We start from the raw sequence: 14,256 nt of genomic DNA, 5'->3' as shown, positions 1-14,256 counted from the left end.
ATCTCCTTCCCTGGGGAGTCGTGACACAGCCTCCCTGCATCAGTCCAGCAGTGGTTCGAGTCCCGTGTTAGGCAGGCACCTTCCCTCCATGTAAAGGCCGTGTGTGTCCGAGGTGACACACCAAAACGCCACTGTTCCAAAAGAGGCCCACAAGACCACGGACGGATCTGTGGAAGTCCCATCACCTTTCCGGTAGAATAAGCTTAAAGTATGCCTCATCCAACATTGCCGTGTTGATTTTAAATTCTCGTGTACTTTAGAAGGCATTATCAGTGTTCATGTCCATGCTGCTTCCTGTACATGTTAAAAAATGACTAATGCCTGGTGTCGAAGGGTTAGGTGATTGATTCACCATAAAAATTCACACCCTCTCACGTGGCCGAGGAGACCTTGCGTGATCCGGCATCTGCCCCCTGCGCGTAGTTTTGGTGCCGGGCTCTAGCTCCTTCGTGCTCTCTTCACCAGCCGCAGAGCCTGACCGTGCCGGTTCCTCCCTTTGTGCCTTACACGTGCTGCTGCTCTCTGTGCCCGAAACTCTCCCACCCCATGTTCCCAGGCTGGGTCAGTCATCTCGTTTCTTAAACAACCAGCACTGTTTCTAGCATAGCAATACAGTGTTATAAAGATCCGTTTACCTTTTTGCCCAGTGAACTGATATTTTGAGGGCTTGGATACAGGGATTTCATTTTAGTTTTTTATGTCTAGAACACAGCTGAATGAATGAATTCAGCAAGTATTTGAATCTCTCTATATGTGAGGCACTGTGGGACTTGGGTACTTTGAGATCTGTTTTATTTGTAGTAGTCATTTTCCAGTTACAGTGTGTGCCCCAAATTATTTGTGATTTATTGTCCTGAATATACTTGCCTGGGGCCTTACTCTAGGAGATTTTAGGATGGGGCCAAAAAACCATGTATTTAAAACCCAAAAACATGTATTTTGAGAAAGCTTCATGGATGTGCATTAAAGATGGAAACTCCAGATTTAGAGAAAAATAAAGCATATGTGTATCAGTAATCAAGGGCAAAACCGGAGCTATGCATTCACAGTTGGCAGACTCCTGGAATGCTTCAGGAAGCGAGTATCTGTCTGAGTGTGTCCTGGAATACTATGTAGAATTTGGAGGTGGGCGTAGCTGGATGAAATGGGAAAAGGCTTTCCAGTAGTAGGTATCAGTGGAAGCTAACGTGAAGAAGTGGGACTGATCTCGGTTCGGGCAGGAGTCATCTCCTCTGCTCAGTTCGAGGAAGTACGAGGTGTGAAAGGAGAATGGGGGAGGAGGGAAACATGGCTGGAACGCGGATTTGACGTGTGAGGGTAGATTGTCGTGCTGACAGATGGGCTGCAGTGTGACCTTGCTGGGCTCCTGAGCTGTCATCATGTGGGAGGCAGTGCACCCGTAAAAGGAGTTAATGGCAGATGAGATTTCAGTAGAAATTGGCAGGACATAGTCACTAATTGTGTATCAAAGGTGAGTGAGGTGCCTCAGAGGATTATGCTGCCATCAGTAGAGTGAGAGAGGAGGTCAGGGAGCACATTCAGGGGAGGAGGGACTAAATTCAGTTTAGAACATTGATTCTGGGGTGTTGACGAGAAACGAGGTGAATAGGGGCTATAGCCCGGCGGGGAGAGGTTAGGGACAGAGAGTGAAAAATTTGAAGTACATACTTGTTGGGAGTGAAAAGCAAAGTGGACTGAGAAGAGGATCCTGGGTAATTCCAGTGTTTGGAGGATTGGTAAAGAGGAGCCCGAGAGAAATCTTCAGAGGCAAGTGAAGCGGAAAGTGCAGGAAAACGGAGGAAGGAGAATATTTCCGGCTTGGAATTGGGTAGGCATGCTAGCGAGAGCTCGGATGAGGAGGATGAGGACAACAGTGATTTGGGGACTTTAGGTTTCGGTCACTGCTTGTCTTTGGGAGAGAAGCTTTACTGGAGGGGTGGGAGTGGAGGTGACAGTGTAGCAGGTGTGGGTGTTAGTGGCGTGGAGACAGTTTGTATAGATTGTCCCTTTAAAAAGTTTGGCAAAGAAAGGCACGACTGAGAGGAATAGGAATTTGGAGAAGCTGTCTGCAATAGAACAAACAGTTTCAAAGGGGAAACTGCAATTGTATCTAATTACTTCCAGCCTCCTTTCCTTCCCAAGAGCCTGCATACTGAGTTTAGAAATAGGAACCGACACAGAACCTCTTCTGCAGTTTTTATTCTTGAGAACTTCCTGCATTGTACAGGTCGACTCCTCAAGTGTTTTTTTTCATCCTACAAAATATAATGTATTGAATTACGACTTAAAATAAGTACTAATTTGAGATGATTGCAGATATTTTTAATACAGGTTCTAGTGATGAGCTGTGCCATCTTTGAGAGGATTCGCAGTGCTTCATTAACTGGCTTCACTATTTGGAGACATGATGTGTATAAAGGAGTTAGACTGACTCAGTTCTCAGGAAGTAGACCTATAACTGTTGGGTAGATGCTCCAGTGACTCAGGCAGCCCTATGGGTACCTTTTATGCCTCATATTCTGTCATTCTGCGGCGGTACTTCCGTCGTCCTAGTGAGCAGTACTACCCTTCTCCATAGGAGGTGGCAGCAGTCAGTATTCATGACACAGTGCATTGACCCTATTTAGCAGGCGGCCCAACTGCATAACAGACTTCTTTGTAAGAGTCTCTATTGTAAAGGGTTGTCATCTGTCTGCATTTTTCTCCCTCTAGAAATGGTGCCTGATGTCCAGCAGCCCCTGTCACAGATTCCTTCAGACACAGCCTCTCCTCTTCTCATACTTCCACCACCTGTCCCCAGTTCTGGTCCTGCCCTCCGGCCGGTTGGAACGCCAGTCGTGGGCGCTCCTGGTATGGGCGGTATCTCCACGGAGCCGGATGAGGAAGAGGGCCTCAAACATTTGGAGCAGGTCAAAGTCTTGTAATTCTTTTGTTCTCTCACACTGTCGTAAAAATGGAAAGCAATTGAATGAGTATTGAAAAATGGAACTTCTGTGCACTAGGTTTTATGTCCTGGAAAAATTGTTTGTATATCTAGTATTTATTTGTATGAGTAATTATCTTTCCAGTCATTTCATGCTTATAAGTTTCTGCTATGTAGTAGTCATTGTGTCAGGTTATTTTTGCTCTTCCGAGGTTGCCCTTAGCTGTTTGCTTTTCTTTTTTCTTTTTGGAAATTAATGGAATGCCAGAAATGGCGAATGGAAGCAGCTGTGGATGGGCACTGAGTCGTCTGTATGTTTTGCCTAAAGTGTTACAGGAAAAATAGTTAAACTCTCAGGATATTAACTAACATCTTATTCATGTCTCTGTAGATTTCCCTAGATTGTATGTAACGTTGTGTATGTGCGAAGTAAGTGATAGCTTGCTTTCTACAGAAGAAAGTCTTTCCTTCTGGGCGGACGGTTGGTGGCAGGAAATGCTGAAGCGAATGATGATGTCTTAGTAAAAGTTATACAAGATTTTATTTGTAATTCTGTTAATTGAGCCATTTGTTCTATTAACACCCATTATTTGCAGGTTAATTTTATACAAATTAGGGTTGACTGATGGCTTCTAAGTTTAAAAACTACTCGTATTAATGTGTCGATTAGAAGAAGCCCAGGCTTTGGTCCGTACCAATTTGTGTGTTACTCTCAGTTCGATTTGCTTCGTGGTTTGGAGACCCTGTGTACGCCGGGGCCTCTCTGAGCTTCGGTTTCCCCTTTGTCAGATGGGGACAGTACCTATTTCACGGCATTGTTGGAAGAATTAAATTGTTGCCTGCTGTGTTCTTGCATAATGCCATTAACAGATCAAGTAGTCCAAAAAGGCAGGCATTTTTTTTTAAAGTGTTAATTTAGGATCATTTGTTTCACAATCCATTTGTTATTTTTCTTTTAGCAAGCTGAGAAGATGGTGGCTTATCTCCAAGACAGTGCACTAGACGATGAGAGGCTGGCATCAAAACCGCAAGAGCACAGAGCCAAGGGGGTCTCCATCCCGTTAGTGCACGAAGCCATGCAGAAGTGGTATTACAAAGATCCTCAGGGAGAAATTCAAGGTCAGTGGTTCCGTTCTACTTTAAGTACAGAAGTGTCTGCCATTATCTCCGGATTCTGTGAGATGGTTATTTGAGGTTAATTTGCATAATAGTAGAAAAAGCAGTCAGTGCTGCAGGCTTGCTTTATATGCGTAGAAAGCGTTTTTATAGTCTCCCCCCATAGTACTTGATGATTTCAGTGTTGGGGGCTGGGAGAGTCCAATGAAAACAATTTGAATACAGGGCAGAGTGCGAATGCTTAAGACCCCCTCAGTTCTGGCGTCCCAGCTGTCACCAGGCAGGTGAATTACTTACCTGCTCTGCTCTTTAGTCTCCTTACCGTGAAAAGGTGTTGGCAGCAGTTTTTGGAAGACCTTGCTTTAATGTTTCCCTAAAGTGGAGTTGGTATCGTGAACGATAAAGAACTGTTAAAACTCTGAGAAGAGATAGTACCATGTTATAAACGAATTCCTTAAAAGATTTATGTGGCGTGTAAGTGAAATCAGTATGGAGAGAGAGTGCCCTAAAGGACATTTGTTGACTCTTCATTTCTGCTTTTGAAGTCTTTGGTTATGCCCCGAACACCGTCAGCGGACTGTGCTGGTGTCGGTTTCGTGACAGTGTTTTACCAAGTGCACCCTGTGACCCCTCTCCCTCGTGACCCTCTACTTGGCTGCCTGCCCCTGCCTCACGCATCTTCATGGCGTCTGTGGCTGCCCGGCACTGTTGGTGTTTGTTTATGATCTGTGGAATGGACGGTACCTGAGGGCAGGGCTGGGTGCTTTATTAAACTTACTGTGAGACGACTGTTGCTTCACGTGCAGCCGTGAGAACCAATACAGAGGTTCTGTGTCCCTTCCCCCACTGGCGACCGCTTGCAGAACTGCGGGACAGTATCACGACCAGGACCTTGACTGGTGCAGTCAGGATCCAGAATTTCCCTCTCATTGAGGGTGGTGGGAAATGTTGGTCCCCTGATGATGCCCTTTTAGAGCCACCCCTGGTCCCCTCCCATCCACACCTCCCCCCCCCCCCCCCCCCGGCTTGGACCCCCGGCAGCCACTAACCTGGTCTCCGTGTCTGTTTTGTCATTTCAGGACTGTTACGTAAAGGGAATCATAGAGTATGTAACCTTTTGGGGTTGGCTGCTTTCACAGTGCAATTCTCTGCAGATTCATCCAGGCGGTTGTTACACATGTCAGTAGTTTGTCCACGGTGTGGATGTATCATAGTTTAACCTTTTACCCATGAAGGCCAGATGAGTCGTTCCAGATTTTGGCTATTATAATAAAGCTATTAAACATTCATGGATAGGTTTTTATGTGAACATACGTCTTCATTCCCCTGAGATGCATGTTCCAGAGTGCAGTTGCTAGGTTGCATGGCGATTACATGTTTAGTTTTTTAAAGAAATGGTGAAATGAAACTGGTTTCCAGAGGGGCTCTGCCATGTTGTATCCCCACAGCGATCCGTGAGTGATGCTGCCTTCTACATCCCCGGCAGTGTTTGACGGCGTTGCTATTTTTAATTTTAGCCGTTCTGACAAGTACTGTATGGTGATAACTGATTCAGTTTTTAACTTGCATTTCCCTAGTGACTAAAGATGTTGGACATCTTTTATGTGCTGATCGGCTATTGACCGTCTTTCAGTGAAATGTCTCTTCGTGGTTTTTGCCCATGTTCTAATTGGATTGTTTGCTTTTTGTACTTTTGAGTTTTGAGAGTTCTTTATATAGTCTAGATGCTAGTTCTTTGTTAGATATATAGTTTGAAAATATTTTCTCCTGGTCTGTATCTTTTTAAGCTCTTAACAAAGAATCTTGCACAGGGCAAAAGTTTTAAATTTTAATGAAGCCCAGTTGACCAACTTTTTTTCTATTATGGATTGTGCCTGTGGTATTAAGTCTAAGAACTCTCTGCCTAGCTTCAGAGCTCAAAGATTTTTTTCCTATGCGTTCTCCTTCCCAAATTTACAGTTTTGTGTTTTGTATTTGAGTCCGTGATCCATTTTCGCTTAGTTTTTGTATAAGGCATAGGACTTAGGTGAATTGAAGGTTTACTTTTGCCTGTGGATGTCCAGTTGCTCTGGGACCTTTTGTTGAAAGGCTGCCTTTCTTTCCTTGAATTGCTGTTGCACCTTTGTCAAAATTGAGTGGAGTGTATTTGTGTTGGTCTCTTTCTGGGTTCATTCGTCCCTGTCCACTGGTCATTATGTCCCTGGCACTAACACCACAGTCTTGATTGCTATAGCTGTAGAAGTCTTGAAATTGGGTTGACTGATTCCTCCCGGTTTGTATTTCTTCTCAAAATAATTTTTAGCTTTTCTATTCTAGTCCCTTTGACTTTTCATAGAAATTTCAGAATAATATTGTCAATATTTACTAAAAATGTTGCTGAGATTTTAATGGGAATTATATTAAACCTCTATCATTTTGAGGAGAATCAACATCTTTACCACCTAAGTATTTGTTTTTGAGCAATTGTAAATTTATTATGTTTCAGTGTCTGTGTGTTCACTATTATATCAGATTAAATTTTGGATATTTACTCCGTGACCTTGCTGAGCTAATTTATTAGTTCTAGAAGTTAATTTTTATTATTGTTAAATTCTATAGGATTTTCTGTGTAGACATTATTTGTTATCTGCTAATAAGGGCAGTTTTATTTTTGTTGTCTTACCGTGTATTCCAACATTATGTTGAATAATGTTCCTGTCTTGGGAATATATTCAGTCTTCGGTAACTAAGTGGAATGTTAGTTGCTGGGTTTTCATAGACGCTGTTTATCAAATTGAAGTACCCTCTTTTTTGAGAGTTTTTAACATGATTGGGTATTGAATTGTGTCAGATGCTTTTTCTACATCTGTTGGTATGGTCATATGATTTTCCTTTTTAGACAGTTAATATGGCAGATTACATGGGTTGGTTTTTGAATATGGGACCAGCTCTGCATCTTTGGAACACACTCCATTTGGTCATGATGTGTACTCTTTATATGTTGTTGCATCCTATGGGGTAATAATCATTCATGGTTTTTTGATCTGTGTTACAGGGATGTTGTTTTGTAGTGGTTGTTTTTTTTGTTTTTTGTTTTTTGTTTTTTTTAGCTCTCATTTTGTGGTTTTGGTAGCAGGGAAATAATAGCTTCATAAAGGGAACTGGGAATTATTTTTTCCCCTTCTATTTTCTGGGAAAGATTGTTTAGAATTGGTGTTAATTCTTTAAACATTTGGTAGAATTCTCCAGGGAAACCATCTGCAGAGTTCTTTTATGGGAATTTAAAAATCACAAATTCAATTTCCTTAGTAGTTATATTTAAATTATCTGTTGAATATAGGAGAATTGTGGTGGTCTGTGGTTCTTTTCATCTAAGATGTCAGATTTTGTGTGTGAGGAGTATTCCCTTATTATTCCTTTATGTTTTTGAAAGTATTATCACCTTTTTGATGCTTGCAGGTTCTGTGGTGCTAGCCTGTCCTCTGTTTCATTCCTGATACTGATAATTTGATTTGTTCCCTTTTTCTCTTTGTCAGTCTTGCTAGAGATTTATTTTACTGATCTTTTCAGAGTCAGCTTTGTTTCATTTTTTTTTTTTTTACCATTTTTCTTTTCAATTTAATTGATTTTGCTCTTTATTATTTGTTTCTTTCCACATCTGAGAGTTTATTTTGCACTTTTTCTAAGCTTTTGAGGTGACAGCCTATACTGTTGACTTAAGGCTTTTCCTCTTTCCTGATGTAAGCATTTAATACTATAAATTTTTCTCTCAGCACTTCTTTAACTGCATACCATGATATTTAGTATACATATTTTCACTCAGTTCAGTGTTTATTTTTTTGTTTTAATTTCCCTTGAGACTGCCACTTTTACCCATGGATTATTTAGAAGTGTGGTGTTTAGTTTCCAAGTGTTTGGAGATTTTCCCGTTATCTTTCTGTGTATGATTACTGGTTTGATTCTGTTGTAGTTGAAGAACAACATATAGAATTTCAGTGTTTAAAAACTTACTGAGATTTATTTATGTCTCAACATACGGTCTATTTTGCTATATGTTTTGTGGGTACTTGAACGTGTATTTTGCTATCTTTGGAGTTTTCTGTAAATGTCAGTTATGTTAATGTCTTGCTGGTTGATGGTGTTGTTGAGTTTTATAATCTTACTGATTTTTTTTGTCTCGTTCTATCAATTGTGGAGAGAGGGCTGTTGAAGCCTTCAACTATAATTGTGAATTTTTCTGTTTATCTTTCAGCTACCAGATTTTGCTTCACATATTTTGTAGCGTTTTTTGGTGCCTATACTTTTACGATCGATGTGTCTCCTTGGTGATTAATCCTTTATTATTATATAATGTTCCCATCTCTGTAATTTTCTTTGCTCTGAAGTCTACTGTATTAAAGACTAATATATAGCCACTCCAGTTTTCTTTTGGTTAATGTTTGTGTGATACATCTTTTTGTATCCTTTTACCTTCAACCTGCTGAAATTGTTATATTTGAAATACTTCCTTGTAGACAGCATATAATTGGGTCCTGTTTTCAGTTGTGTATGTTGGGTCATGTTTCTTGTTGCTGATTCTTCAGCTCCAAATCTGGGGTATGAGGTAAAATGCAAACCCAGGGAATTCACCAGCATGTGGTTCCTCAAACACCAAGGCCCCTGGTCAGCCTGCTTTCTTCTCTCCACCTTTTAGAGTCCTCTTTTATTTGTTTTATATATAACGGTCAGGGTTTGTAGTTGTATTTAGCAGGAGGAGCAGGAAAAGCACATCTGCTCCATCTTCCCCGAAGTGGAAGGTCCAGGACTGGGTTTTGTTTCGTGCTGTATTCCCGCTGCCTGGACTCATAATTGGTGTTTGCTGAGTGAATGAGTGAATTTGTTAATTTTTTTGTATAAAATATTTGATTATTTCTTATTGTAAAACATCTAGAGAATGTTAGTTTTTGTTTCCCTTATCAAAGCCAGATTTAGTCTTACCCAGGTAAATAAATTATAATTAGTCTTAATATAATTGATTATTGTTTATATTTTGCCTAACTTTCAATAATCTTTGGCAGAGAATGAAAATCAGAGGAGAGCATATTCATCCCTGCATGTTTATATTCTACATGCCTAAGTGATACAAAGCCTGACAGATAACTAACTCTTTTCAGTTTTATTTATATACTTCCTGACAAATGAATTGTAAATATTGAGTGAGATGGAGATAATTATGCTTTTTAAAATAATTAAAGCACTGTTGAGAATTTGGGATTTATAGACATATTCAAAATTGTTTCCGTTTTATTAGTTAGAAGCCTGTTCTCCACCTTTGGAAATGAATTAAATTATCTTAAAAATCATTCGACAGGTGCCACCTGAAATAGGTTGTTACCTTTGGATAAGGATCAAACCCAGAAAATATCTTTTTCCTCTTTAGTCTGAAAGGATTCTCATTGCCCTTCTGTTTTAATTGATGTTATTATAGGTCCCTTCAATAATCAGGAGATGGCAGAATGGTTTCAGGCGGGCTATTTTACTATGTCTTTATTGGTGAAAAGAGCATGCGATGAAAGCTTCCAGCCTCTTGGTGATATCATGAAAATGTGGGGAAGGGTTCCCTTCTCTCCCGGTCCAGCTCCCCCTCCTCACATGGTAAGTACCTTACAACTCACCCAGAACACATAGTAAACGCAGAAGCATCTGCTTCTCTTCGTAAACACAACCCAGATGTCACACCTGACGAGGAAGAAACTGGTTTTTCTAAAGTAATTGAAATGGCAATGGGAAGTCTGAATCGGAGCCTGCCTACCTAGCTATGACCGTCTTTTCAAAACTCAAAGACCTGTGCACGCGCGTGCGTGCACACACACGCGCGCTCTCTCTCTCTCTCTCTTTCTCTTTCTTTCTCTCTCTCTTTCTCTTTCTCTCAGAAGAAGCAGAACCCTTCTGTAGCTCTCCAGCAGGTGCAGGCCGAAGAACCGCATCTTACCCTGGCCCACCTACCACGTCCTGCATGTCTGGCTCCTCACCTTGCTAAGTTCGTTTCAGGACCTATACCCTAACCTGCTGTTCCTCAGCACACTTGACTGTTCAGAGTTCCTTGTTGCCTCCGGTTAGAATGCACGTGCTACCAATATAAAAGGCTAGTGCTTTGGAAGAGTTTGAAGACTTTTTCTTTTTTCAATCTTAGCTACTGGTATTTTGACTAAAAATTGGGTCATGAGGTAACTCCCTCCTCCCCAGTGAATGACACCTTTGCAGCTGCTCCCGAGCCTCTCCCCGCAGTCTGGGCCTTCTCCTTCTGGAGGTAGCGGCGTCTGGTGCTGGCCGTAGCCCGGGGCAGCCATCGTGAAAACCGCTTGCATGGGCACCACCACCGGCTGAGTCGTCAGCTGTACGTGGAGGGCCTGTGCCGGGTCTTGTGCCGGTTCTTAAGAGATGCAGATGAATGAGACAGCCCCTGTAGGGGAGGGAGTAAGTTCATAGGCGCGATGACAGTGGCCCATAGTAGGAAAAAAAAAGTGAATTTTATGTCATTTCCGTGTGTGTATGTATGTGTTAAACAAGTTTCACAAAATAATTTGTGCCATGCACGTATTTTCCGTTCTATTTCTTAATCCACTGGCAGGTTGAGACCTCCTATAGTTTGGAGAGCAGTGAAGATTCCTAGGCGAGGGGAATTATTTCCAACATTTCGGTTGTAAATTTAAAGAAAAATTATACTGTGTACTATCAGATATAAATTTAACTTATATACCAAATTTGAGCTTTATTTCCCTTCTCTGAAATTAAAATGGGTTTTTATCTTGTATATGTCAGAGCTGAACTGTCATTACTTGGAGCTTGACTGACATCCACTTCTGACTTCCCATTACAGGGCTGAGTCTCAGTCAGACTCATGTAAGGGGAAACCATGGGAAACTCTGCTTCCTATCAGCTGTTGCCTTTGCCCTGAATTTCACTGATAAGGGACTTCACCTTGATAACGAATATACCTTGAAGCCTAGGTTTTCATGTAGAATTTTTAGATTAACTTAGCATAGCTTTTATCTAGCTCCAGTATTTGATGAAAAAGAAAAATATCCCTGAATTTCAGATGTTTTATTCCAAACTATAATCCGTATGCAATGAAGATATGAACTACACTAATGATGTGTGTAAGTTCAGCTGTGTCGCCCTTACACTTTTACACTCTGCCCGTTATCCACGGGGCATACATTCCAGGACTCCCAGTGGATTCCTGAAACTGCGGATAGTGCCAAACTCTATATATACTATATTTTTTCTTGTAAATACGTACTAATGATAAAGTTTAATTTATAAGTTAGGCACAGTAAGAGAATGACAACAGTAACTAATAAAATGAAAGTTATAAGAATATACTGTAATAAGTTATGTGAATGTTCCCCAACTGATCCGATGACCAAGACAGCTGCTAAGTAACTTAAGTGGCAGGTGGCTCTACAGCATGGGTTCACTGGGCAAAGGTGGCTCCCGCCCCAGGTGGCTGGAGTTATGCGGCGTGAGATTTCACTCCACTGCTTAGAATGGAGTGCAATTTAAAACTGTTTCTGGAATTTTTTTTAGTTACTGTTTTGATCCAGGTAACTGAAACCTCAAAGTGAAACCGTGGGTTGGGGGCTCTGTTGCATTTCTGTCATCTTACACTTCACATTTCATTCTTTTCCCCACTTTTAGCTTTTCAGAATTAAAATTTTTACTGTGTTATTTGAAATATAAGTTAAAAACAGGGTTTTACTAGTTTATTTTTTCTAACTTATTAATAATAGCAACAGAAAAAGCTCACTTTGGGATAGAGAGTTTTAGTTTTCAGAGCTCTTTGATATTAATTTAAAATTTCTCATCATCCTAAGAAGGCATATACTGGCTCCCAGGATTCCTTATGTGCCCTTATAAAATTTCTCCCATAACATTTCCTTTAACCTTTGGGTAATTTTATTTTTTTGTTTGTCCCATTTCTGTAATTCCTACATGACCTCCAAACTTATTGATTACTTTTAAGATTGGGATAATTGTACCTTTTTTAGTTGCGGTAGTAACTGGAGTTGAGTACAGCATTCAGCTTCACGGGCAGTTGAGGAGAGAGCTGAAATAAGGGCCCGAAACCACCTTGGGAAATCTCTTATATAATGTGGACTCCACCTTCTTCCACTAGACGGCACTGTTTAGTTCTGAAAGATGCCTGAATTTTTATAGTTAAGCATTTTGGGCATAAAGGTGGAGTGGGAAATGAAGGTCTGAGATTAATTTTGCTTTCAGGCATATGTACTAAGTGACTTGAGGCTCTTTGCAATGTATTCAGTGGTATTTCTTCCTTCCATCCCTTCGCTCCCAGGGAGAGTTGGACCAGGAACGACTCACCAGGCAACAAGAACTCACGGCCTTGTACCAGATGCAGCACCTCCAGTACCAGCAGTTCTTAATACAGTAAGAGCAGTCACATAGTAGGGCGGACTGCGGCACCAAAGGGGCCTTGAGATAGACTCTGCTCACCAGTTCCACACAGCAGAAAACTAGAAGTCTGTAGGATATTTCAGTCACCCAACGACTGGCATGCTACCACTATACATTCTAAGTTTGATCTTATCTTCTTAAATACCAGAAGTTTGCAGAAGATGACACATAGCTATAATTTTGCAAGCTCCTTAGCTCCGAAAGCAAGAATAAACACAAATTTTAAGAACTAAGTGCCTCCTAAATGGCTCAACTTGGAGTGCCACAGAGAAAAAACGTAGATGAGAGAGAGAACAGGAAAGAAGTAGAAGTTCACACTGTTAGAAGTGGTGCGGAATGACGGCCGAAGCACCTAGATTGTGCCTTTGGGAGGAGAAGTGAGATTGGCTGTGTCTTGTGCATGGCGGGCAGCCTGCTACCTGCTTTTATGAGCATTTCGGCCGGCACACGGCCACACCCGCTTGTTCGTGTGTTGTCTGTGGCTGCTCTCGCACAATCGTGGCGGAATTGAGTTGCTGCGTATGGCCTGCAGGGCCGAAAATATTTACTGTCTGGCTCTTTACAGAGAAAAATTGTCTACTTCTGATCTAGTGAAAAAAAATCTTACCTAAAATTTCCAAGCTGAAACATAAATTCAAGAATTTTTATACAAGTAATTTTATTTTTGCAAGGGGTGCTTCATGTGGAAATACCTATTCGAATCTGTTTTATTTTTAACTTGTTTTCTGACAAAAAGCTATCGTCTTGAGAGAATTTGCCAGTTTTTGACATTTTGTGATTTTTTTGCTGTCTTCTTTCAGAAGTATGTCATCTGTAAAGTCAGTTCTTTCTAGAGTGAAGTATAGAATTTTCTACGAAACTATTAATATGAAGAATTATAAAAATAGATTGGATAGCTGTTTCTGGTGGTGTTCTGAGGGTGGGCGGATGGACTGGAATGTGTCTTTCATTGTCTCAGTAACCCGGACTAAATATGGATAGACAGGTCACACTTTATTTTACTTTTCGAAGGCAACAGTACGCGCAGGTTTTGGCTCAGCAACAGAAAGCAGCCCTGTCTTCCCAGCAGCAGCAGCAGCTGGTGCTGCTTCTCCAGCAGTTCCAGACCCTGAAGATGAGGTCGGTGGTCATTCCATGACGTGTCAGAGAGAGAGAGTGTGTGTGTGTGTGTCGGGGGGGGTGGGGGTGGGGGGTGAGAGAGAGAGAGAGAAAAGAAAGGAGATGTTGTATGTATGAACTCTGGTATTAAATACCCACAGACAACAGAAAACCGGTGTGTGTGTGTAAAAACAGAATATAGTTTTTAAAAATAATTGAGCTGGAGGTAAAGCGTTTACTTGCTCTTTTTTCTCAGAGAATAAATTTGGATTGATAACCAAAGAATAATAACACTTGAGAAGCAGTGTAGTATTATGGAACCAGCAACCAAAAGTTGTAGGCTAGAAGTTTAACATCATTTTTGCCTGTGATATCCTAAGAAAGATAGTAACAATGCCACACAGGGTTATGATTGTCCAGAACCCAAAAGCTGTTAAGGTAGGTGAAAGGAAAAGGAAATTATGCTAGAACTCTTAAATTTCTGCTATTTCAGATTATCATTCAGGTTTCTGTTTGTTTTGTCTTCTCCAAAGGTGTCAGTCACTGCTCTTCAAAGCCTCACCATCCCATTTAACTGGAACCTCTTACATTTCTCTTTTGAGTCATAACCCATCCTGTGAGGTAGGCAAGTTAGGTGGTAAGGTCTCCATATTATAGATGGGCAAATCTGGACTGTGAGCGGC

The 14,256-nt window shown here is 41.1% G+C and overlaps 1 protein-coding gene across 3 annotated transcripts in view; it reads left to right on the top strand.

The window, feature by feature from the left end:
- Positions 1-14,256, top strand: part of GIGYF2 (GRB10 interacting GYF protein 2) — a 107,978-nt gene that overhangs the window by 69,697 nt on the left and 24,025 nt on the right. For all 3 annotated transcript variants that reach the window (XM_016134724.2, XM_016134722.2, XM_016134725.2), the window contains 5 exons: positions 2,713-2,909; positions 3,883-4,042; positions 9,486-9,652; positions 12,357-12,448; positions 13,487-13,594. In XM_016134724.2, the coding sequence (XP_015990210.2) occupies positions 2,713-2,909; positions 3,883-4,042; positions 9,486-9,652; positions 12,357-12,448; positions 13,487-13,594 (724 nt within the window). The remainder of the gene's footprint in view (positions 1-2,712; positions 2,910-3,882; positions 4,043-9,485; positions 9,653-12,356; positions 12,449-13,486; positions 13,595-14,256) is intronic.

This window comes from Rousettus aegyptiacus, unplaced genomic scaffold (genome assembly GCF_014176215.1).
Source record: "Rousettus aegyptiacus isolate mRouAeg1 unplaced genomic scaffold, mRouAeg1.p scaffold_m13_p_2, whole genome shotgun sequence".
Classification (NCBI taxonomy): domain Eukaryota; kingdom Metazoa; phylum Chordata; class Mammalia; order Chiroptera; family Pteropodidae; genus Rousettus; species Rousettus aegyptiacus.
Note: the sequence above shows the minus strand (reverse complement) of the source record. Positions and strands in the feature narration are given on the sequence as shown.